Source organism: Gallus gallus, chromosome 7 (assembly GCF_016699485.2).
Source record: "Gallus gallus isolate bGalGal1 chromosome 7, bGalGal1.mat.broiler.GRCg7b, whole genome shotgun sequence".
Classification (NCBI taxonomy): Eukaryota; Metazoa; Chordata; class Aves; order Galliformes; family Phasianidae; genus Gallus; species Gallus gallus.
The window spans coordinates 4387967-4414014 of NC_052538.1; the positions used below are offsets into that span (position 1 = coordinate 4387967).

The following is a 26048-nucleotide window of genomic DNA, read 5'->3' on the forward strand; positions in this document are numbered from 1 at the left end:
GTAGATTTACAGTGGTTATATGAGGTTGGTGAGACACTGGAACAAGTTCCCCAGAGATGCTGTAGATGCCCTGTTGATGGAAGATTTCTAATGCAGGAAGAATGGGGCTGTGAACAGCCTGGTCTAGTGGAAGGTGCAAATGCCAGTGGCAGAGTTGTTGGAACCAGACAGTCTTTTAAGGTCTCTTCCAACCCAAATTATTCTAGGATTCTTGATTAGAAACATCACAGCAGTTTGTCTAGGCAAAGCTAAAGCAAAGGACACTTCAGGAGAGATCTGAAGAGACTATTCTTCTGATCATGCTGAAATCAAGCACAGACAAAACTGGTGTTGAGTTGTCTAGAAAAGTGCAGATAGAAACTGATAGAAAAGAATCAGAGAATCACAGAATGGCCTGGGTTGAAAAGGACCACAATGATCATTGAGTTTCAACCCCCTGCTATGTGCAGGGTCACCAACCACCAGACCAGGCTGCCCAGAGCCACATCCAGCCTGGCCTTGAATGCCTCCAGGGATGGGGTATCCACAGCCTCCTTGGGCAAAGAGAACATTCCCAAGAACGTAAGACAGCAGTGTAAAGCAAACAAAGGAATGGGACTGCTGCACCACAGGCGAATGGTGGAGCAGAGCTGGGAATCTGATGTGTGCTTGTCTGTGTATAGAGTACGCTGAACTCTTAGGGTGGATCATACCTTACATAAATACCCATGACTTATCCAAAAGAATGGAGTGGCCTGTGTAGTCACTGTACCCTGACTACCTATAATTACCATGGGAACCTATTAATTTTTTCATATTACCCAGAGAAGGCTCCAAAGGGCAGACTGGTGGAGCACTCTGTTACTGAGTCTATCACAAATATCCGAGTGAATGCAATGCATCATGCAGGCATCTCCATGGAGGTGATGACATCTGGGAGAAAATTCTGGGCGGAGGTGAAGGGTAAAATATCCCTTGCCAAGAAGAGGAAATCAATTCCCTGGCATTGGGAATTTGGTGTTTTTTCAGACCAGACCCGAGAGCACAGCTTCTTTTCTTGAAGAAGGAAAAATATTTGTGAATGAGACACAGCTTTTGTAGACAACATCTAACTTTCACCCTTGGAAAGCCAGAGGGAGTCTAACATGGGAGCAAAGCAAGCCTTATCCTCTTTGCAGCACTGAAAAGCAGGGTTTCAGAATGAGTGGGCAACTAACCACACCCAAGAGAGCTTCTATGGAGAACAAGGATGAGGTCAAACTGACAGGAAGGGAAAGAAGGAGAACAGAAAAGGAAGAAAGCAGGCGAGTAGGGTGTGACAGGGCTAGTTAAAGCAAAGAGTATAATTGGGCTTCCCTATAGACTGAGTGGGTTGTGCCCTGAGGGACAGATTGTATCACTCACACAATTCCCATACCTTGCAAAAACCTGTAGTGATGTAAAGGGACTTGTGTCCCTACTCACTCTAGAAAACAGGTGATACAGACACAAAAGACTGGAAGATACTTCCGACCCCATTCACTGGCTTCCATGCTGCAGGTTTCCAATCCAGAGCTTCCTACCACACACACTCCACAAAGTGCAACCCAGCATCTTCCAGCAAATACATGGACTCTAATAAAAGGTCAAAAGGCACAACTTCAACGTGCACAAATTGTTGGGTGGGTAAATTTGACTGGTGAGACTCTCAGATCACCACAGGAGCTGGGTATGCAGAGAAACAAATCTCCATTTTCTTCTGATATTAATTTCTGCTGACCAGGAAATACATCACCAAACAAATAGGTGGGAATAAGAGTGGGTTGGGGTTTTTTTGTTTATTTTTTAAGATACTAAGTGCTTTAATCACGAAGCAATTTATGTATCAGATGGATTCCAGCTCCTTACTTTACCTCAGTTCCTAGTGTTCCTACGGGTGATTGACTGGTGATGTTTATTTGGCATGTCATTTCTCTTTTGAGCTCAGCCCAGTGTTAGACCCCATTGCATTAGGTGCTACGCAAACATAAAAGAAAGTAAGTGACTTGCTCCTTCAAGAAGCTCTTGCCACTTGTTCATTCTTGATGGATATTTGCTAGGTAATTTCTCGAAATAAACCATTTCATGTGCATTAGACATACTTCAGAAGAACTTACCTCAAATTTCAGCTAATTTAATTGAGCAAATAATAGATTTCATGATATTTCTGTGGCCCTGAATGTATGAGATAAGCTTAGATTTTCTGTGGGGTTATCTCTAAAGCATCAAAACTCAGCATCTGAGTAGCTTATTCTATCTCTGTGTCGTTGATTCCACGCTTCCTGATTTTTGTCTGCCTGCAATAATCTCTTGGCAGCAGAAGGACTGGAAACTGCTTCTTGTCACCATTTAATGATTGTGCCATTAAACTTGTCACTGGAATTCGGTATAAAGTGGATCTATTGATTGAATAAAAACCCCCCACCTGTAATCATTTTCCTACGTGTCCACCGACATTGTTTTTGTTTGTTTCCTATCAGAAAAGAAAGCTCCCAAATGATTTCTTTTGCTTTCAAGAGAAAAGTTGATACATTTTTCTAGCTGTCAAAAATGAAGAGGGTAATCTTTAAGTGGGTATTCTTATTTAACTAGAAAAACAGCAGGAAATAGCTGTTCAATTCCCAAGTTAATGTTCTTCTTCATCCCCCTTGGATTCCTAGATGGCTTCTGAATAATCTGGATCACAGAAGTATATGACAACCATTAACAACTTTTCCAGCCCAAAACCTCCATTGCAATAGAGTTCCTGCCATCTACTTTAAGATAGAAAGACTACTCAGGTGCTGAGACTTGCCCCAAAATAAAATTCATCCATGCAGGAAAAAAGAACAAGTCCAAAGATACTGACCAGTCTCCCCTTTCCTGCGAAGAACAACTGATGAAGATACTTGCTGCTACTAGGAACATTCCTTCCAATCCAGTAATTCACAAATGTAATCCCCCAGAGCAAACATAAATATACATTCAAATTAACAGCCATGTGCCGAAAAGAATAAATACTTTACCATCCAGCTGGCAATCTCAACACTGGCCTGATCTGATTTCTCAGGGACAGGAAGTACAACCACTGGAGCCACGTGCAAGGAATGCCATTTTCACACTTGGCCAAGACTGCAGTTCTCGCTAAGTACATGTCCTGTCCTGCCTTCTCCAACTGGTTCAAGGGAATTTGGGCAGAACATAAGATACATAACATGCCTAAAGGGGCCTTCCACAGGCAGCTGATGGACTTGGGGTTAAAAGTCCAGCCTAACACACCAGAAATGTCCTTCTCTGTTTAAGACTTTGTGAAACTTCCAGAAAGTCCCTTATTCTGACTCTCCATCATTGTTTACAAATTAGATAAACAAACCTTTAGCCAGCGTAGGTTGCAAGCTCTGTGAGAAAAGGGCTATCCTAATTGCATATCTAGTGTTTGTTACCATGTGCCCTTTTTTCATATATCACTCTGAAGCACAGAAACACTTCTAATCAGAGAACTGCACGTTATTAGCTGAGTTGGAACATTTCCAGTACACATACCCTCAAGTACAGATCTCTCAAATGCATTTTACACATCTGATAGCTACAAACACTGGACGCCAACTGCTTGTCCTTGCTGCTGTCAGTCTGTCTCCCCAGCCTGTATCAGCCTCCTTGCCTCAAATATAAAAATCCTGCATTCCCATGACATTACTTTGCTCTTGTCCACTCAACATCAGTCTGATGCTGGTAAGCCATGGTGATGCCTCTCCTATGCATCAGATGTAGCAAAGCTTTTAGTAAGGGCACTTTAAGGCTCTCCTCCTACCCTGTGCTGCGAAGATGTGCCTGTCAGTAATAGCTCTCTGCACAAGGATGTAACTTGGCAAACTAGATGTGAAACGTGAAGCACAAATTTTGCATGTACTTTCAGTGTCTCTGCAACTAATGTTGAGGAACCCCTCTATTGAGCAGATAGTGAAGGGAGTACAGCTCTGTGATTGATTTTTTCCAACACAAAGGTAGACTATTGCTAAAAAGAGGGACCAGGTCTTCCAACCACTCCCTTCCCCTACCTTAGGTCTGCACTTGTTCAGGTCACAATGAGCAGAACAGGGGATTAGATTAAAATCAGAATTAACGTTGTGGAAAGGAAAAATTCTTCCAACTGGATAAACTCCTTGCTATTTTTTTACCATGTAATTTCATAAACAAACATAGCTGGGGTTGAGAGCAAGACTTCTTCTGGTGGTAACAGGTACACACTGAACTCAGTGTAAATTTTTTAGAGAAGATTTAAGTGGACTCACACTCTGAGATACCAACAGTTTTCCTGACTGAGGAAGCAAAGTATGCAAATGAAAACCAGCTTGTGTAAACTCTTCACCCACTTAAGCACTATCAACAATCCACACACCAACCAGCTGCTCTTTAACTCGCTAGTAAAGGTTCACATACACCATCATGTCCCGAGAGCCAAACAAGTTATCACTTTTCAGCTGAGTCCTAGCAGTAACTGCCTAAATTATTGCTTTTTCCTTTAGCAAACACAAGGTGAGTCTTTCACGATGACCACACACTGTTTTTACTGTTTTCTTAACCCTAGTTGAATCATATACCCTTACTCATTTTACTAAGATTCCCCTCAGCTGCTCTTTTTTCCCTCAATTTATCAAGCAGGTTTACACTCCTGCTACAACAGCAGTATCTGAGTGCATCTTGATGAGACAGTTCTGTAAAGTTGTTTTCTAATTATGAAACTAATTTGAAAGAAACATAAATATGAACAACCTCAGAGGAACACTGACACTTTATTTACAGCACGCTACATCCCAGGAAATCTCCACTGAAAGCTGCAAAGAACTGAATTTATACAAGTAACAAAAAGCATCAAATTAACACATCAGTCACTGAAATGAGAACTAATCCCCAAAGAGATAAAAGCAAACCAGTTACTTACAGTTTGGCTGTGGTTCTGGGGGGAATTTGAGACGGATGATAGCCAAGATTATGAAAACAACCACAGGCCAGGAAATTAAAATGAACGACCATACCTATAAAACAGCAATGAAAATATATTGGTTATGTTTGTTGTATTGGTGTATCCCAGGGCTTGTCTTGCACAAGTTCTGCCCTAAATGAGTTATAACATATACTGTAAATAATGCCTGTCTTGGAACACACATTACTAAAACTCAAGTATTATCTATGCAGGAAAAAAAAATACATAAGATTGTTAGAGCAAATAACAAGACTGAAAATAACACAAGCTTTCCTGCCTTTCAGTTTGGCTGTTGATACATTTTGTACTGATTTGAGACACCGCTATGTAACAGTAAAAGCATCCTGAGATGTACAAGACCTTTGGATGCAATGATCACAAAACCTAAGAGCCAAAATGGAAAAGACTGGTTTTGCTTTTAGTAAAGATGACTTTGATTTGACTAACTATTCCTCAAAAGTCTTTTGACATACAAATGGCAAGGCTGTGTTTGTTTCCAAAGGTTTCACCATCCTTCACAAACAGCAGAGCCAAAAGAAAAGGAATTTTCATAGTATTTGTTTACAAGACAGTGAAGGAAGGGGTTTATTATGGCGCCGTGAAACCAATCAGTTGGAGAAGTCCCCTTCAAACACCAGCAACCAGTCACTCTTCATATGAGCTTCTGACCACACAACCTAACTCCCTGGTTCCACTCCATTGCCAAATTGTAGCAGCTTATGTAGATGAGCTGAGATAAAAGAGAAGTGATGCAAAACCAGCATGGCATGTTGGAATAAAATATGAAGATTTATAGACCTCTTGCCTTTGACATGAGGGTAGCCCATTTCAGTGGATGAGAATGCAGAAAATAGCATCTGCTGATCACCTAGTGTAGCAAACCAATCAAAGTACGAGGCCCAAAGTCAGTATTAAAACTGCAAGCCTTGGAGTTTCGTAAGCTAGGAAAATGCAACTCTCCAAATAAGTAACTGCTTCTGCACTAGCTGGCTAGCTTGGTACCATGTTTAGTGGATTAGAGTACAGCTCCAAGTGCCCTGTGCTGCAAAACTGCTGTGCTATCTTCATGCCAATTTTTGAAACTCCAAAGATGTCTTTCTTCAAAATCATTCCATTTTTCATTGCTGTGTTGCTGTTTTTTTCAGATCAGCACATATTACCCCAAACCATTTTTCCGAAGGTAATTCCAAGCCCATAACAGTGTTTTCATTTCCTCTAACAATTCCTGGAACGTAAAAAACAAACAGACAGACAGACAAATCCTGGAGAGTGATGAGCTTAAAGATGGTTGTTTTACAACAAATCCCTCCATACCATCCCTTGATGACATGACACAGCCACAGAAGTGGGAACAGGACCCATGCCCCAAACGGGGAACTGAGAGATGTCAAATCACCTCCTAAAACATCCTTTCAGAGAAAGCCTTCCTAAAATTTCAGCATTCAGAAAGCAGCATCTTAGCTCTTGCAGACACTACTTTATTTTCTTTATATATACGCAATACAACAAGATTCATCCCTGAAACTAACACCTTTTTATATAATACTTTATATCATGTTTGCCTTATAATCAGACCACAAACACAGTGTTTAACTTGGATTAATTCACATGCACATGGTATTATTAAGGTATCCTCCTAGTTTAGTACCATGTAGGCTAAAGTAAAATTAAGGGGTAACAGCTCTGAAATTGATATTAGTCAGAGGCTGCCTAAAGGAATGGCAAGATGTCCTTCATATTTTGGGGGAAGAAATGAATGCTGATTGTCTATACTGAAGGAAATCTTTGTACCTCCCTGTTTGGAGCTAATACAGTGCTAACGTTCCCCACTTCCCAGACAGCTCTTCCCTTAGAATCTCGACTTAATGGGATTTAACAGCAGCAGGATACATCAGCTGCCACACAACAGTGTTCTCACTGTACCAGGCTTTTCTAGTTAATGAAAACAAGACAGCCAGCCTGGCCAAACCTGTGCAGGTAGAATACGTTGACTTGAATGGAGCCATAATCAACGTCAGTTTGGCTTGTGGAACATTAAGCACTGTGCTACATGTTGCACAATCCTTTGGTTGCTGGACTACTTCACTGCTAAAAGCAGATTAAAAATCTCAGATCTTCACATGTTTGGATGCAGGCTTTTTTTTTTTCCTGCCTTCTGCCTCTTTTTAAGTAAGCATACTGCACAGAAGTGGCAGATGGAAAACAATAAAAAAGTGCAAGAAGCACTGATCTCTCCAGTTCCCTCTGGTAGGCAGGCCAGACCTTGCTCCTAGAAGACTGCCACCTCAACTCATGGTTGTTCCTTTCTCAGCAGGAGTAACATGTGTTGAGGCTCTCCCTGGGTATGGATGAAGAGCTTCAGCTGATTTCAACAAAATGATGGTCAAGCAAGCTGTAGCTCTCCCCACGCTGCACATGCAGAGGCAATCTCTCAGAGGCTCTGAAGAAAGTGCACAGAGGAAATAAAGCATAAAGCAAAATGCAGGATCGAATGTTATTTGCTAGGCCTGGAGAGACTGATAAACAGAGCAATGGGAAAGCACTTCAGTCTGCAGATGGATGGGAGCTGACTTGTGTCAGAGTGCTCTATAACATGCCAATCAGCCCTGGGGTGGGCAATGAACATCACTGCAGCAGCAGGAATGCATTCATGGGTTATCAGAAACAGAGAAGCACAACAGAGTGCTTTCCCTGCAAAATGAGTACAGGAAAAAACAACAACAACAACAACAAAAAATAGTTTCTGAAAGCCTGGTCCATTGGTGCAGTCAGATTACAAAGGTGAAAAACAAAAAAGCAGGGAGCTGAAAGGATAGGGAAAACAGGATGCATTTGAGAGCGGAACTTGGGGTTTACATCCTTATACTCCCTCCAGTCTGAGCAAGATTCCTAATTTAGGGCAAGAGAGGGAAAGGAAGGAGAGTTGGATGGATATGTATATGCGAGGTTTAGGTTAGCATTTATTCGAGGTACAGGAGCTGAAAGAGACCCAAGCCTTCAGGTTTTAACAACCTTGTTAAAATCACTCTTGAGTGACTGGAGATAATTTGTTGGTATTCTTCTGCATCTCAGAAGAAGTCTCCAGTGCCCTTTGCAGCAGGCCCAGACTTAGCTCAGAGGCACACAGTGTGTCTGCAGCTCCTGGGGAAGATCACAAGGACTCAGATGAAAGACTCCCTGAATCAGGTTCCTGACCTGAGAGGCAGGACACGGCAGGCACACAGTGGACCTTGCAGCAGCATGCAGTGATATGAGGTCTTTCACTCCATCATTAAATCACACTCTCCATGGCCATTTATCTTGTCAGCCTTTTCTGCACCTGCCAATGCTTTCCATTCAACTAGAAAGTTTAAAAGTCATCACATTTGGATTACTAGCAGGGGGATGGGTGGCAACACCAGTCCATGAATTCCAGTGCAGTTGTATTGAAACCAGCTTGCAACAAAACTACTAGAATAGGCTTTTCCTGGACATGCCATGCCACCCAAAGGACCACTTGCCTCCATGATGCTGCAATTCACATTGCTCTCTGGACACCATTGGCGATGCTTTCTTTTGGAAAGACAGACCATCCGGTATGTTTGAGTTGGAAGGGACCCTCAAAGGTGATCCAGTCCAACTCCCCTGCAGTGAACAGGGACACATACAGCTCCATCAGGTGCTCAGAGCCCCATCCAGCCTGATCTTGAAAATCTCCAAGGAAGGGGCATCCACTTCCTCTCCGGGCAACCTGTGCCAGTGCCTCACCGCCCTTACCGTAAAAAACTTCTTCCTTATATCCAAATTTCCTCTCCTTGAGTCTGAAACCATTTCCCCTTGTCCTATCATAACAGACCCTGCTAAAGAGCCTGTTCTCCTTCTTACACCCCCCTCCTTCAGATGCTGAAAGACTGCTATCAAGTCTTCCCCGGAGCTTATCTATGCTGAACAGCCCCAGCGCTATCAGCCTGTCCTCATAGGGAAGGTGTTCCATCCCTTGGAGCATTTCCTATGGTTTTCAGCTCCCCCTCCTCTACGACTTTGCTTTCACACTCACCGGCTGCCTCTTGACACTCAGCCAGTTCTTCCACAGCAGGATCCTCAAGTGCTGGAAGAGCGCAGCCATCCTCGGCTGACCCAACCAAAAACGAGCAGGTTGCGTATTCCTCCTCCCCAGGCTTAGGAGGCAAAAGTGGAGACTCTAACCCAAATGGGTATCCAGTGTCCAAAATCCAGGCCCCTGTCTCTTCCCCACAGCATAGCTCTGAAGCAGCTACCTCATCCACTTGTTGCTGCTGTGTTCCCTGTAACCGTAGCTTTTGTCCTCACAGCAATAACTCCTAGCACATTCAACAGGTTATTCTTCTCCAGGCAGGCAGGCAGACGCAGCAGCCTGCCTCCACTTGCATTAATTATAATATCCAGCCTCTCCTGGCTGCTCTTTCTTCAAGCCCTAACCGATAAAATGGATAGCATTCCAAAAAGATGCTTCTGCTTAAACAAAAGGTGATGCATGCCTCCTCCTCCCTGTGATGAAACTACCTGCCTACCCACACACCGCTTCTGCTGGAGAGGTGTCAGCAGCAAGGAAGGAGTTGGGCTGCTTGCCACGCCGCTCCAGCTTCCCTGAGTTCACAAGCAAGTGCTGGGAAGAAGAAAGTACCCTCAGCTACAGCTTGCACTTTCCTGGCATCGCTCAACTGGAGTTATTTCTTAATACTTGTGAGTATCTCAAGCCTACCCACCCAGGGAAATTAAAAAACAACAAACAACACAGCAGCTGAAACAAGAGAAACACGTATAAATGAAACTCTAATTACCCGGCTTCCTACATCTTCCATTTCCTTCCATAGAGATCAGTCCTGGCATTCTGACTGAGTGCAATGCCACATATTAAATCTAGACAGCAGATTCGGACCCCACAAAGACTTCAGCGCAGTCACAAGGCTTCAGCACTATTATTACTCAATTGATTGCTGATTTTTTTTCAGCAGCTAGAGGTGAGATTTTACTAAAAACAGCTGGAGATGAAAGGAGAGAGTAAAGTGCAGGTACAGAGGGAGCACTGGCAGCAGAGAGGACTGCTCAGAGCACCATGGACTGTAACAGATCTGATATGGAGTTATCTGATGAGCTCTGGTCATCCAGCAGTGCTTCTTATCCCACCCAGGAGAAGACCAGGTACACTCAATCACCCCATGTGCTAACACTGAAAAAATACAGGAAAATACTGACGTTTTGACCAAAAATTGCTTGGAGTGCTCTGACAGTAATGAAAACATCTGCATCCATCAGTTTTGTGGTTAAATTTAGAGGTCACTTCTAAATGTAGTTTAAGTTTGACATCTTTAGGGCACAAACATTTTTCCAAGAAGAATGACATATTTCAGACCAGATATTATGAGTCATCAAACGAGCAAACGTGATCCTCCTCAAATTATTGAGGAATCTAGTTATTTATCCATCTCTATAACACAGTAAAACATCCTGTGAGACTCAAGGTGTTCTCTATACCTGTTTCCTCACGTTTCCCTGCTTCCCAGATGGGAAGAAAGTTGAGCTTTCCCTGTCTTACAAACAGAAACTTCTTTAAGCCGCTGACTCTTCAGCACTGGATGGAGCAGCTTCTCTTCAGTGCTGAAAGGATCCCTGCTCACTTTTGAAAGCTCTTGCACTGGCAAGCAGAGCAAGGAGACTCATCAGGCTGCAATTACAAGAGCTCCCATTACCCTGATCTATTGTCATGGTTTTCATTCCTGTTCTGAGCAGCGTTACATGGGCTGACAGAGAACAGAACCATTTTCTGTACCCCAATGCTGTTCAGCTTACTATGCCACTTGGGGAACGTGAGACCTTGCCAGTGGATGCAAGTCTTGCCCACCACATAGTGGTCTGTCTCCAGCTGCTTAAGGCATGAGACTATGAGACCTAACCCTCCTTGACTAACTAGAACAGAACAATAAATGAAACTACATTTGAGCAAACACGGCAACACTATCAAAACCCTGAAAGGTTAGATTTCAACACCCAATATCCAACCTAGGGACATAACATCAAGCCCTAACATGGAACAAAACCCCAACCAAGCAGCATGCTGCCCATGTCCTTCAGTATCTAGGCAAGCTGTGGAAGAAGACTTTGCGGCTCTCAGCATATTTCATACAAGAGATCAAAACAGATTCTCCTACATGCCATTTGTTCTAGCCACAAACCAACATTATGCCTCAAAAATGAAGAACATCTTGAACGAATCCTTGCCAAACTTCACCCAGGGGTAAATGTGGAGGAGGCAACCCTGCCAGCCAGAACGATCTTGGAGCGGAGGAACTTTGATCTAAGGGTGGCTAAAAGCACTGCTCAATGAACTTAAAAGTCTTCCCTGGTAAAATTTTGATAGTGATGAGAGGAAACCTGAACATCTGAACTCCCAGCTCTACAATGATGTTTCTTCTACCAAACTTCCTTAGGAGAGGGAGGTGTGTGGGTGAGGAACAAGTGCTGCTCCTCAGGACACTGCCCTAGTTTAGCTACATGTAAAAGGCACAGCAGACTTCATTTCATTTCATTTGATCCAAACGCCATTTGCAAACTTGATTCACTTCCTCTCCAAGGCCAGAAAAAAATATCCAGAAATAGATAATTTTGCTCTAAGGGAGCAGGAGAGAAGAAATTTATTATTTCACCATTCAATGCTTTGCCAAGGTCTTTTGAGGCAAGCATTTGATTGCTTCTTCTTGGTATTCAGTCAAAAAACTGTTTCAAAAGAACACTGTGATTTGGATAATAATATTCCCAAGCAAATGCACATCCTTAGTTCCTTTGTGAACTGAGACAACAAACATTCCCCTTGGGAAGAACCCAAAGGGTAATTTGTTCGAGTTCACTACTGTAAAACCAGAATAACTCAATGTCAATTGGCTCTCAGAGCGCCTGTACTCATCTCCCCAAACACCACACAGTTCCAGCTCAAAAATGCAAAATGAGAACTTCATTAATCCCTTATACCTTCTTGCTTTCTAATTCCTTTACTTACCAACTCCTGCAGATGGCACAGGAGGCTGTGCAACTACATGGCCACTCCTGGAGCGAGTGACCAGAGCAGGCAGATGTTCCAGTGACAATGCTAAGGTGCATACAGGCAGAGAGGGAGGAGGAGAGAAGAACTAAATTCTTTCTTTAACCAATAAACTTTCAGCTATGTTATTTCTTGTGTTGAAGAACTGTAGTACATCTATTCTGGGCAAAGGGGCAAATTGCTGGTTCAGAGCAGGGGGAAGAAAAGCAGAACCTGCTTCTGTGAACGTGCAGCTGAAGAAGTCCTCAGGGGAGCTCTGATTTCATCCAAGTCTTTAGAGGCATGGCTCATTACCTCACACGTGGCTATGGCCCACCACGATGTCACACAAGGGGCATGAAGTCCAGGGCAAAAGGTTTCTTGCTTTGCACCAAGAACTCACAAACTCTGAGTCCTTTCCTTGAGAAGTTCTTTCAAGTAGAGGAGCTTTTACTTCAGTGAAAATGGATGCACTCATACTTCCCAGGTGTGCCAAGTTAGCTCCATTGAGAAATGAAAGCTTAGGGAAGTGATGCAAGACAGAATTGGGAAGAGGAGAGAATGGAGTCAGTGACTGATGACCTGCAAGACTGTCTAACACAAGGGGTAGTTGGAGCAAATCTGCCAGGGCAGAATACTTACCCCATTGAAGCCAGTGCTGGAAAAAGAAAAAAATCTACTGGCTATGAGGAAAGAAAACAAGAGCAAAATACTAAACTTGCAATGACTGAGCATGCTACAACTAAACCACAGAGACTTCCATAGACACACGGGTGAACAGTGATTAGGTACCCTCAGGGGCCTGGAGGAGGAGTGATCACTCCAGCAGTGAGAGAAGAAGCATAACCAGATGAACTACCATGCCACAAAATACATGCAAAGCAGAATGAACTAAAGAAGATCTGCAAGGGGAGCAGTGGGGCAATGCTATGACTCATCAAAGAAGCAGGACTCTGGTACTTTCCTCTTGCATAGTCTGCAGTGTCCTTAGTGCTGCTGAATTGCAGCAGCGGGCATTCCTCGTGGTTTATGTAACCTAATATTGACCAAATGTTTCACTGCATCTGCAAAGGAATTGCAGGGATGCCATGTGTGAACTTCAGCTGTGCTCTCTTGTCAGCAAGTCAAGTCAGGCCGAGGAATGCTGTAAGAGCAGCCTGCTGCCCCCCACTCTTACCTGCAACTCACAGGACCCTAGCAGACCAGTGCTGAGCAGATCTAGCTGCTCAAAGATAAACACAAGTTATGTGGCCTGCTAGCACGCTTTGCTAAGATGGCATCCACTAGCAAGGTGCTACAAGATGGTGCCACCCTTTCTACCAAAATGGTTATAGAAGCAGAAAAGAGGAAGAAAAGCCTTCATGCAATGGGTACTACCAATTTTCAGCTGGGTAGCTCCTCTGTTTCATAGGATAGCCCTCTACCAAAAAACAGATCTTCATATGAAGTCCAAGCTTTTGGACACTCCAAAACCTGAATGAGTAGGAAACAAAAAATCAAAGAACATCACATTTGTCTGCACAAACAAATGCAAAAGTTAAAGTCTACAGCTAACTCAAAACATTGGCTTCTTCACACATAAGACAGCAGTTGTCTAAGGCCTTGACAGCATTAGGCAACACTGAACAGTGCTAGATGATGCTGGAAAGGCGTAAGAGTCTTATGCTAACTAGTATGCCACTTGCAAAAACTATAAAACAGGCCTTTGTCAAGCAGCCCACGGCATTCCCTGTGCATGACTGCACCTGCTCTCGGCCACTACAAATTCCTTCCAAAGGCATGGCAAGAGCCATGTAAGTTCCTCCCTATTTCCTGAGTGCCCTAATGTCAAACACCTGAAAATGGCAGAGTTTTTAGAAGTACTATCACTGAGTACTTCTGAAAAGAAATCAGGGCCCTCGGAATGCCTATAGGCAGCAATACTTCATGGGAACTGCAGGTGACCTGACATTACCACACTACTGCTCTGCCACCAGCAAAGACATCTCCAGTATTTCCTCACTGACTTTTTTGCTTCTTGTTTTCAATGTGTTTGAGCTTGGAAATACAAGGGGTCAGAGATGACCGCATCCACAGCCTTCATGGAGGACTGTGTTGCTGGTTTTTGGCTCACAGTCCTTGGATATCAGCTAAATATTTCTACTGAGCATTCCTGTTTTCAGGAAAGAGACCTCAAATGAAATGTGAGTTTTGGGATATTCTGAAATCAGAGCAGTTGAGCATCAAAATGAAAATGTATGAGTCTTGTGCAAGTGAATTAGAGGCACCCGACACTAAAGTGTTTGGAACAGGATTTTCAGAAGAGCTCATGATTGCTTTTCTACCTTTCGTGACAATTATGACAAGTTCAGTGGGAACAAACTCAGCGAACAGTAGGGAAATGCACCTTTTGACCTTAAAGCCTCTGTTCAGATGGGAATACAGTGCCACCAGCCAACCTTTTACGCTATCCATTGGATCCTAAGGACACTTTCATCTACATCAGGTCCTAGCAAAGCTGCAGTTCCATTAATCACATCTTACCACACCCAGCAGCTGAGCTCTTTATTTGTGAGGTTCCTACATGCATCTGCCTTGCCAGGCTACCCGCTTTTCAACCAGCTACGAACTCCCACGATACCATTCATGCACAATGCTGAATCAGGATTTAAGTTTAGCTGGAAAAAAGTTGGGGCTACAAGTAACAGATAGAGAACGGCAGTATGCTTATAGATCTTGACAGCCACAATAAGCTTGTTACTGTCTCCCTAGCGTGGTAAAAGCTTGCCAGCAGACCACAAATCCCTCCTATTTCACCCTGTTGCTCATCAAATAGGCCCAGCAATTAACAGCTCTTCAGAGTACGTACTGAAGTCCACTAGTTTGGCCACCACTGTGCTCAGACAGGTATGTGTAGCACCTGCTTGCTTAAGTCTCTTTCTCAAAATCTTTGAGCCAGGGTCTAACTTTGAATCTACACAAACCCACAGGATCTCAACGCTTCCAAGTGGGCATTAACTGATACAACACACGGCAAACTTTGCTCAAGAGCTTTGCTTTGTAAGAGCAAGCAGATGACATCACTGCCCATTTCGTTAGTATGTCCTTTAACCTTTCTTCCTGATTATTAACAATGTTCAGATCAGATCTAATGCCAAGGCTTGCAGTAAGACATTAGACAGCCACTGGCATCTAAATCCTCTGACATTTCTCATTTCTCATTTTGAAGCACTCAGCCAGCTTCCAATCTGTGTGGCGATGCTCATGTCCTGTCACGTGAACCTGGACAGCTGACAGACGGACTAATTAGAGCCCACAGAATTTGAGGAAAGACAGATAGCAAGGTCAAAGCAAGGTCACTACGAAAAATGGGTTTGACTTTGCAAAGAACAATGGGTATTTCTGAGGCTGGGGACAACCGAGCTGCCCAAACAAAAGTGTCAAAGACACAAAAGAAAAAAGAAAAAAAGAAAAAAGCTTCCAAATCAAAGTATCTACAGACAGACTGGAAGGTTAAGGAAATAGAAGCAGCAAGATGTGCTTAAGACAACAGCTGTACCATGCCCGTGCTGCTCTGTACGCAATGAAAATAGTCATTTTCTGATAGATGCAAACTGTATGATGTTAAAAATTAACTGTGGTCGTCTGCACATGATGGGAAGCTAAACCCTCAATCATGCGAATTACAAAAAGGCTTTTTCTTTCTCCCATAAGAAACGCAGGACTAGCTTCACAGACAGTTGTCTGAATACACTGGAAAGAGATAACACTAAGAGTGTATTTCCTGATAGATAACTCAACACAAAAAGTGATGCCAGTATCAACAGAGCAGAGATTACTAGCACTGTCCGGCCTATCCAATATCTAGGTGGAAGCAACTAGCAAGTATGCTTACACAGAGACAGACAACCTTCAGAAAGTATTTGATGGGTTTGACTAAGCTTAGAAGAGCTTGTTATTCCAAATCGGAGGACACAGCTGAAAGAACAAAGGTGATCAATTCACACCAAAGCAGAGATAAAGCAAAAGCTGAACCTGCACTTGATTTTATTGAACTATTCGAAAGGCAACCAACAAGTCTAAACACCTGCTCCGTGTTATCTAAACAACCAAAGCAAAGCCTTGTTTTGTTCCAAACAGTACAGCCTTGATTATACGCGTCTGACTGTACCTGATCTCAAATACTATGCAGTCCTTGCCCAGGCTCATGCCTTTCTGGGTAGAAGCCTTGAGACTTTGTTGATGTCTGCTGCAGACCACAGGAGACCAGAAAGCAGCTTAGTGATACCTTCCCATTTAGGTACGAGATCTTCAAAGCTATGAAGAAAAAACCCAAGCTAAGTTTATCGTGAGATAACAAACACATACTCAGTCTTGTTTGCTCAGATTTAGCAACTGAGTTGTGAGCAGTGTTTTTTCTCATACTTCAGATATTCATGCATGCTTCTTTCCATGTGGATTTTCTGTTTCCTAAACAAGCACGGGATTATCAGTAAAGGCCTTTAAACTATTCTTATTCTTACAGGTTGCACATTTTTATGAAATCTCTACAGGGCTGATCATTTCTGTAGGGTTTATCCACCAGCATAACCTAGCTGAATTTATTCAACAGATTTAGAAGCTATTCGGGTTGGATGGACAAAAAATCCCAAAGGCTCAATTTCTAGAAGCAAACAGCAATCCAAAGGAGTATTCCAAGGACAAGCAGTCACTATAGCCCTATTTAATAGGTTTCTAGGATGTCTATCCCTCACTAAGTCACTTGGGTGTTGTTACAACATCAGCTAATTAGGACCACACCCTGAGATCCAAATGAGTACTGGGAGTGCTGACGAGTAACGACAAGTTACACAAGGCCTGTCAGCCTCCTATAGCTGGGAACTTGCTTGCTGAAGAAGAAAAATGTGTTGAAATAATCTCACACAAGTACTGCAGGGATGGAGGAGTACAGACAGAAGCGGTGTAGGGCTTGCTTCCCTTCAGACCGTGGTTTTGACAGCTCCTTAAGCTCTAGTAAAGCAAAGGTGAGATAACCTCTTTCCCTCTCCAGGTTTCTTATACATGGCAGAGGTCCTGTCAAAGTGAGGTTGATCCTCTGACTCATGTGATGGAAATGGGCAATCTTCATTGAATGGGAGAAGGAATGTGGCTCATCCGGAGGCTTCACAGCCAGCCTGGGAGAGAGTGTTCAGCCCTCCTTTCCCTAATGCCTAGTACCCCAGCATCCTTCATAAGAGCAAACAGCGAAGTCCTTCACAAAGAATTCTGGTCTGATTCCCCAAGCTGAAGGCAGCACCGTGCACGTGAGAAGAACTGAAGATAAGGCACGTGCTGAGATTTTGGCTCATATTTCTAGATCTCTACGCACAGCGTGCACGTTGGACAGCCAGGGGAACAGGTGTGGTACACGTGCTGGGAAACACAGCGGCTCCCTGGGAGTTGCCATAGGATGTGCTGCCACATACCTGGGCCTCAATTGGAGACCTAGAATTTGCAATTACCCAGGAGCCTGCCACCAGCACGCCCGCACTGGGGGTTGCGCCATGACCTTATCTTGGGAGTTGCCCTTGTTACACATGAAGCTCCTGAGCTACAGCATACCCACCCCTGGGTGAGCAAATGGGCAAGATCCCACGATAGGTTATGGCTCAGGTAGTTGTCGCTGCAAGATTTATCCATCCATGTGCTACAGCTCTATGTTTCAAACAGAAATGGAAGAAAGTTAAAAGACAAGAATAGGTATTATGACTGTGCTGTCATGTGGAAGTTAGTTTTCTTAGGTATGGAACAAATACTGTCGTGCAGTTACGCTAAGGGCACAGCAAAAGGCTCCTGGGTATTAGCAAGGCTTTTTGATGACCGTATTCTGGGTTTCTTTGTTCCAAGACATCCCCAAGGGATGTGCTGAGTTCTGCAGCTATCAAGTTACAAAACTGGGCCAGAATTCTGGTCACCTCCAGTCTGGACATTTGGAAATCCCAAATAAATGACTTTTGTTTGTTGCTTCTTGCTTTTTTCTCCTCGTCACACAGACGAAATTTATGGGTGGAAAGTTTTTGAACAGAGCAGAAAACTCAGCAGATGTGTGTCCTTTTGGGTGCCATCATAACCACAAGAAGGATGTTCTGTGAGACATATACAGCCACAAAACGCAGCTGGACCAGTGCTGAGAGAGGAGCACAGGGCAGACACTGTGCCTGTGCGTAAAGATGAATGCCTTTTGGCAGGAAGATATGGTCTGACTAAAAAGAGCCCTGAATTTATGCATTCAGGAGTGTTATTTATGGATAGGAACGTTATTTAGAATCCAAAGGTCTGCCCATTTTCTTCACATTGTTTCAACAGACATCAAGGGAGGAGCACTGTCTTCCTCTCCATTGCCAGAAGGTAGGAGCAGTAGTAATAATAATAATAATCAGAACTCTGCAGTCAGAATGCTTATAAAAACCACTAATTACTTAATAACAAAACATTTGATGATGCACTGGAAACAACATTCATTGCCTTCAAGAAGACAGAAGTAGGACCAGATGTCTGCTTGAGGAAAAATACCACAGAAGAGCTACTCTGTAGACACCAATCTGTGTAGCCCTCTTAAAGGAGCCAGCTGATTCCTTCTTTTCCAAAAGGAGTTCCAGAGCAGACCACCACACACACATATACGTGCATTTCACTTGAAACGGCCAAAAGAGCCTCAGTTTGTGTTGTGCTAATAGCTCAGAGATGGCAGTAAAGACTTCTGAGGAGAAATGGGATTGTAGTATTTATCTGGGATATAACTTCTTCCTAGAAGTTAAACTAGAGCACAAATGTGTAGATAATATAGATAATCAGCCAGATGACAGCAAGGCATTAACGTCCTCACCAGCACAGGCTGTTTAACATGTATGAAGAAACCTAGAGTGCACAAATAACACAACATGTAATAGCAGAAGCCATCGACCAACAAATCAACCATCTCCCATAGGAAACAATTCTCCTCCCAGCAGAAGAACAGTAGAATCGAGGACTTTGTGTTATCTTGAGACTGGCTTACACGACAAGCCCAGCTAATGTATCTTTCCCCCAGCTAGATCCAGTGCATTGTCTCCTGTATTGCCATTAAAAAAAAAAAAGTTAGGAAAAAAAGCTAGCCATGGAATAAAATACTGTAAGCAATTCTGTGCTGCATTACTATTTTGACATTGCTTTGGGCACAAAGGTTGACAAAGAACACATTATTGTGAGCCAGGCAAGAGCCCTGGGGCTCTGTTAATGTAAAATGCTGTGTTTCTGTACCACTGAAATTTACTGAGACTCACTCAGTCCCACATTCTAATGTCACTTTCAGCATAAGAAGTGGTACAAATGGCTAAGATGCTTTGACACTCATAGAAAAGGCCCTGTGGAAAATTAGGGACGCTGGGGGCCTTTGGCCTCACTTGGTAGCCAGCTGTTTTCTTTTGGCAGAAGGCTTCACTAAACCCACACATAGGTAGAAAGCCCTGGGATGATATCCTTGCAGGTCTGGGCCTCCTCTTGGTGGCAAGAAGGCACTTTGCATGCTGTGGATGCAGTGCAAAGCACTGCAGAACTCAAACTTTAATATAATCATTAGTTAGAACTACTTCATTATTCAAATCTCTGGAAAGCTGTGCAGTCAGGCACCTTCATTTTACTTAAGAAAAGGTGAAAAGCCCGCGCTGCTTTCTTTCTTTGCCCTGGACTGGAAGCTGGGGACTTTCAGACAAGATGCTGCTGCACACATTGGCTCTGAGCCTTTTTTCCTCATTTTCCAGGACACACACCAAGCATCGCTTGCAGTTATTTTTTTTCCCAGAGAGAACAATCAAGAGCTATAAAACCAATTCCAAATGCAGCCTGGATCGAGTTCTGAAAAGCCCTAATGCTCTCTTTGTGTGTATGTGCACAATTTAATTTACTGTGGCTACAGAACTGTATTCGTAGGACTATATTTAATTTTTTTAAAACTCCAAGGCAGTTATCTATTGCAGTGAGTGTGTCATAAGACAAGATCACTTGCAGCAATTGCACAAATAAGCCTCCAGCCTCTTGCCTTAACAAGCTATGCGACCCAGTGATCTTCAGCGTGACACTCCTTGCGTTTTATTGCTGGCTGGAAAGATTTGTTTTGAGTCTCTTTCAGTGCCAGAGGTCTTTATTGCTAAATAGCCCCAACTGTTGAGTAATATGAGAATTTAATGTACTCATACTGGAATGCTCACTTGGAAAGTAGTAGAAATTCAGCTTAAAATATTTCCCTTCTCTAAGCTTTCTCTTTGCTGTTTGTAAACTGCTTCCTGAGCTGTCTCACACACTGCTGTGACTATGAAGCAGAGTGGCACCTCAGTCCTGCTCAGGCACATGAAAGAGGTGATTGAGAGAAGGCAGCAGCAAGTCTCATAAAAGCAGCTTCCTACTTGTGCTGCTTTGACAAGACATGAAATAGCCCCATTCTCACTGACCACCTTATGAATAATCAGAATCCATCTGCAGTACAAAGCACTGCTGGTAGCATTTCAGGCCGTCTCTTTGGCAAGACGCGTGTGGGGAGAACAGAGGAAAATCTTAAGAAGAGCATTGAAGCCTGCATGGAACTGTTTCATACCTGGAAGAGGTCAAGGGAGGTTTTGGGGGGCCAGGTTTTGGAGTAGAATAGAAATCATGCTTTTGAACATCCTGCATCAAAGCTCTCTTGAAAATACCACTGTTGCCTCTGGTACTTCTAGCCATGAAACAGAAAGCTTCTGTGACAGCTACCTGCACTTACAAGACTGAAGCTATGTTACTTCTGGGGAAAAAAGTTCTAAGCCCATAAATACATACCTGAATTTTTAAACAAGTCTTTTTGCTGCTTCACATGGTGCTTTTCAGCAAGCACGCTGCACTTCCAGCAGGAGCTCTGACAGTTTACTGGGAGCAAATCCCATGCTTTATTACATAGGAACACTTGTGGTTTGGTGCTCTCAGATATTTCACTTTCCCCCTCGTGTTGCTAGTTCTGGGGTATAATTGGGAATACCATCTTCCCTTAAAACAGAAGATATCTATGTAGCCCTAATGATTGAAAAAATAGATAAGAGGCTGAAAAGTGTAAAGTCTACAGACACCGACGTCAGAAAGACCACATAATGCAGAGATATCACAGTTTTCGGCTGGTTTGGGGTGGAGAAACTGAGCCTGTGGTCACCCCTCTGCCCTTTGCACACAAGAAACTCGTTTCTAGAAGTTACACTGCCATGATCAAGGGAGAGAAGCACAATAAGCAGCTATCTATCCAGTTAATGCTCCGATTTTGACCTCTGAATAGTGCAATAAGCTGCTCTCAAATAAGTTATAGGTTCGGTATTATTTACAGAAATAATAACAACCATTTGGCACCCTTGGAGAAAACTGCTATTTTCTAATGGGCTGTTCACAGTGACCCCAAACAGACAAAATTAAGCTAATAAGGTATTCATTATGTATGATTTACCAGCTTGTGCAACTGTCAGTACAGAATGCAAATCCACACCTGACTTCTAAAGACATTTTTTTCCTAACAGCCACTTTCTCTCAGACTACATTGTAAAGCAGCTTAGCTTTCATCCCTGGGACTGATGAAAACATCCCTCTCCCCTTGGAACTGAGCATCCCATTCTGTTAAAGCTCAGCTGCCTGCAAATGCATTTCCCCAGCACATATCACACCTGTTGCAAAGTCCTGTTCCTGTGATGAACAGTAGAAAGAACATCGTGTCTGCTGAGGCCTCTCAGAACATTGCTGTTGCAGGTGGGGGCTACCAGGAAAAAAAAAAAAATAATCAAGACAGAACTCATCAAGCACAAAAGCAGTGAACCACTATTGCAAGGTGATGAGAGGAACTGGCATCTCCGGCAGGTCAGCATGTGTCAGGATGTCACAGCTGTTATTGAGGTGAGCCTGCTCTACGTCAAAGCCAATGGATCAATGCAAAAAATGAGACGTTCCCCAGGTCAGTGCCCTGACACTGGTGTACTGACGCACGCAACTGTAGCTGTTAAAATGTTACAGCCTGCCCTGCCTTTGCATAAAGGTTACCATCCCAAGCAAGGAGCAGGAGATGTAACCCTGCCTCTGTGCCATCACTGCAGCACACCCATGGCACCCGCCTCCACAGGCAACCCATACACAGCAGCCAGTCTGCAAATTAGGAGCTGGGGCACTGAGATGTGCTTCCTGCTCCTGGCAAAATAGGATTACAAATGGCCAGTGGTGAGCCGGTTGTCTGTGAAAGCACTTTCATTACCCAGACATGTTGGAGACCAGCACACATAAGGTGTAGGATGTTTTAGTAGGGAAGACCCTTTTCTTTGGAGAATAGTTTCCTCTCACTTAAATCAATGATCGTTTGTTACATTAATTCAGAGACAGAAATCAGCTACCCCTCATTTATGCTCTTTAATTGTCCAGCTGGAGAAATCGATGCTGTTATTGAATTTGCTGGTTACCACAGCAAGTTTTCTTTGATTTCTAAGGTTCCCATGGAATCAGTAGGACTCTGTCGTTGCATCTAGGTGGAACAAAGCCAATCTCAAAGTCACAGTGGGTGGATGAATCACAGGATCAAGGCTGGAAAAGACCACAAAGACCATCTAGTCCAACCATCAACCCATCCCTACCATGTCAAATGACTATGTCCCTTGGTGCCACATCTGCATGGTTCTGGAACACCTTTAGGACCTTCCTCTGAATCCTCCGCATCACAGGGATATGGGACTACTTGGTCATTTGCAAGAAAAATACCTCCAACCACTTCTTCCCCTGCTTCACCAACTGTCCCTGGCCCATAACTCCACCCCTACCTTAGCAGTTCTCATCTCACACTCAACATCTGCCATTTGCCTGCTCATCAGATTCTTCTGTGCCTTAGGTTCTTCTGCTGCTGTCTTAGTATCTTCTCAAATACAAACATCTCTGCTAGGAATATCTTCCCCTACACAGGTCTGTGTCCAATAAATCTAAATGCCCCTCCAGGACTCCCTTCCCTGTGCTGTCAGCAACAAGTCATCTTTAATCAAAGCACTGGTCCAAATATTCTGTACTTTTTTCTTCACAAAGATCATTACTGTTGCTGTTTCCCAGCCTCCCCATAAAACCAGCCTTTTTTTATTTTTAATCAGCACAGCTGGCTGGGAAGCATGATTCAGACATAAATTACCACTTTTATTGCATTCCTTCCCTTTGACAGCCCTTTTGCTGTCAGCTACATGGGACAGGACCATTATTCTTCATTGTTTAGCAAACACTCTACACATAATGGGTGATACTGTAAATAAATGAAAATAAAACCTGAAATCAAACAAAAGCTGACTGACGTGACTTCTGTGAAACCACCTGAGTTCTGCAGGTCTTTAATCAGCCACGCTGCACTGTGCTCAACATGGCACTTAGAATGGCTCTGCCTTACTTCTATCACATCAGACAGGATCACGGGAATGTCAATGGAAATCAAGCCTTTAGCTATTTTATCCGTAGCTAACTTCAATCAATTAAGAGTGATCTGTGCCTCATAGGCTGACAAGCATCTTATAGGCATATGATGATGGATAGCCCAGCATTTATTGCCTAATCAGAAGTTCTTCCTGGAAAATGGAGGGCAGTGATAGAAATGGATGCTAAGGAATGGCAGTTAGCAGGAGATGTCAAAGTGCACGATTGATGGAGGGGAATTTCAACAGACAAGTTGGCCCATAGCTAGTAAATGCAGAAGTCCATAAAAATCCTGTGCAAACAGAATTTGATCATGTTATAGAGAAGAGAACGAGGGGAAAAGACAAGGGCAGCAGAGATGAGTAAATGCTGATCTAAGCACAATTGAAAATCAGGGGAAAACATTAAAGCAAGATCAGAGGGCTGCAGTATTTCAGCTACCACGTGGAAGTAAAAAAAATAAAATAGCTAGCTGAAAACCAAACTGGTGCAGCGTATGACACAGCACAAACTGGGATATTAAACTAGCCAGGATAATATTACATGGAGACGTGTAGGAGAAACAGAAGCGTTTCCATGGGGCCAGTGATGAAGGGGTTGTGGATGCAAGACGTGCCTGAAACTGATATTGTTTGTGCTGTACTGCTTGAACCAAGCGCTCAAAACTTTCCAGTTAGACTGAAACTAGCTTGAAAACTGATGAGTTTATAAAAGCACTCCATATATTCTAAATGTTTACCTTCTAGTTTTTGTCCTTCAGGCAACTTTCAGTTTTCTTCAGTAACAAAAACTAAAGCTTCATTTTCTGGAAGAAAAACAAACCAAAACACCAACAGCCTCATCATATCCTAAAAAAAAATACCCAAACCAGTAATTATTGCAAGATCTGCAATCAACAAAAGCTGGCTGCAAACCAAGTAACAATGAGGTTTTGGGAAGAGGAGACCGTAAATACTGACAGCAGTGAAAAGGTAAGATCCAAAGATGGGAAAGGACTGAAGGGAGCTGATGTAGTGCTGGCTGGCTCAGGAGAACACAGATGAAGAGCTTTGTGACATGCAACAAAAACGACTCCAGAAAGCAAGGTGTATTTGTGAGTAATGTGGAAACTTCTTTATGGATTAAACTGGAAAGGCTAAATCTACTGTCTGATATGGCCACAGGTTATTTCTGTTGTTCTAGAGTACAGTCTGCTCCAATTGTCAGTGGAGATCTGTGATAGAGCTGGAGATTGGACTCCAAATGCTGGACTTCCTACCGCCATCTTTTATCTTTGCTTCATCAGGAACAGAGAACCCCATGAAATTCACTATGCAGGGACTTCTCCATGGCCGAGATGCTTACAAAAGGATCTCCTTAGCCTAAAGTATCTCTAAAGAAAAGATCTGCCCTCTTTCCAGAGGGTATGATGCTGATAACCTTCGAAATTAGGAACAATTTAACAGTAGAGGTGGACTTCAGCAGAGAAATGTCAGAGGTGAACAGAAAGGCATGATATGGAAAATTAATTAGCCTTTGTCCAACCTCTAGCATTAGATCCAAGTCTCTAACATCAATCCAGTAAAAGTAGAAACCGTTTCACATCATTCAGTCAGTCACATGTATTCTTAATGTAATGTACTCATTGCCATGTGTTATGGCATCAACAGGATTTGAAACAGCCCAACAGCAAGATTTCAGCCCCTTGCAGGAGTTAATCTCTTAAGAAAGAACTCCCTGTGTTCTATTTAAAGGACATTTACCTGACCTATTGTGATAAAACAGCCTCTGGCTTCAAGAACTCATCCTTTCCCACTGTGTTTGTCCTACCACTGGTGTGTGCTTGTGGGCACAAAATGAGTTAAATGGACACGACCAGATCCCAACAAGTTCTTCTCTGGGTTCTGACAGCAGAAAGCAGTGTAAATAAAAACAAGTGTAAATAAAATAATCCTATTCTTCAGCTCTCCAGAAATAGCTAGATGTTGCATATTGTCAGCTAAATTTTATGTTTTGGAGACTCTGCTCCCAGCATGCTTGCTTCTTTTCAACTACATTAAATTAGTCAATAAAACACAGCAGAATAAACCAAAGTGTTACCAGTCCTTATTAGTTACCCAAGTCTCATAAGGATGGGATGAGCCCATAATTACGTGATTAATGATATTATAATTAATTAAAAGCCGGTGCTGAAGAAAACATTAGTTAGGTAAGTTGAAGAATACAGTCGGAAGTCCATAGCAGTGTTTTGCAGGAAACCCCATTACGTTACTCTAACTGTTCCCTCTGGCCTTGCTGCCTTGGCCAGAGTCCCAGGCTGTTTTTACCCCTGAGCTCACAAAGGGCCAAATATTTTATTCCCATGCACCTGTTAACTTCACCCAGGAAAAGAGCCTTGCCTCTCTGGCACCATTTGACTGCCTGCTCCTATGGTGCAGTGGTGGATCTTAGAGGCCTACATCTCCCAACTAGCAATAAAGCCAATGGTTCCCGCCCACTGCCCAAAGCCATAATGCAATGGGAGCCAGGTGACGACTAACTTGAGCTCTGCCAAATGACTGTTCTGCCCTCCAAAGTGTGATTGAGAGCTGACAGATACACTTCCTGCCAACTGATCCATGTCACAATAAAACCTGGTGATAATGG

At 43.2% G+C, this 26048-nt stretch overlaps 1 protein-coding gene across 3 annotated transcripts in view; it reads right to left on the minus strand.

The window, feature by feature from the left end:
- The window catches only part of ABCA12 (ATP binding cassette subfamily A member 12), a 102092-nt gene that overhangs the window by 70490 nt on the left and 5554 nt on the right, over positions 1-26048 (minus strand). For 2 of the 3 annotated variants that reach the window (XM_015289304.4, XM_015289303.4), the window contains exons 1-2: positions 8997-9410; positions 4919-5012 (exon numbers count right to left, since the gene is read on the minus strand). In XM_015289304.4, coding sequence (XP_015144790.2) covers positions 4919-5012; positions 8997-9065 — 163 coding nt within the window. In that variant the 5' untranslated portion in view covers positions 9066-9410. Of the gene's footprint in view, positions 1-4918; positions 5013-8996; positions 9411-26048 lie in introns of those variants that run through there. The other variant, XM_025152382.3, reaches the window with a different exon arrangement.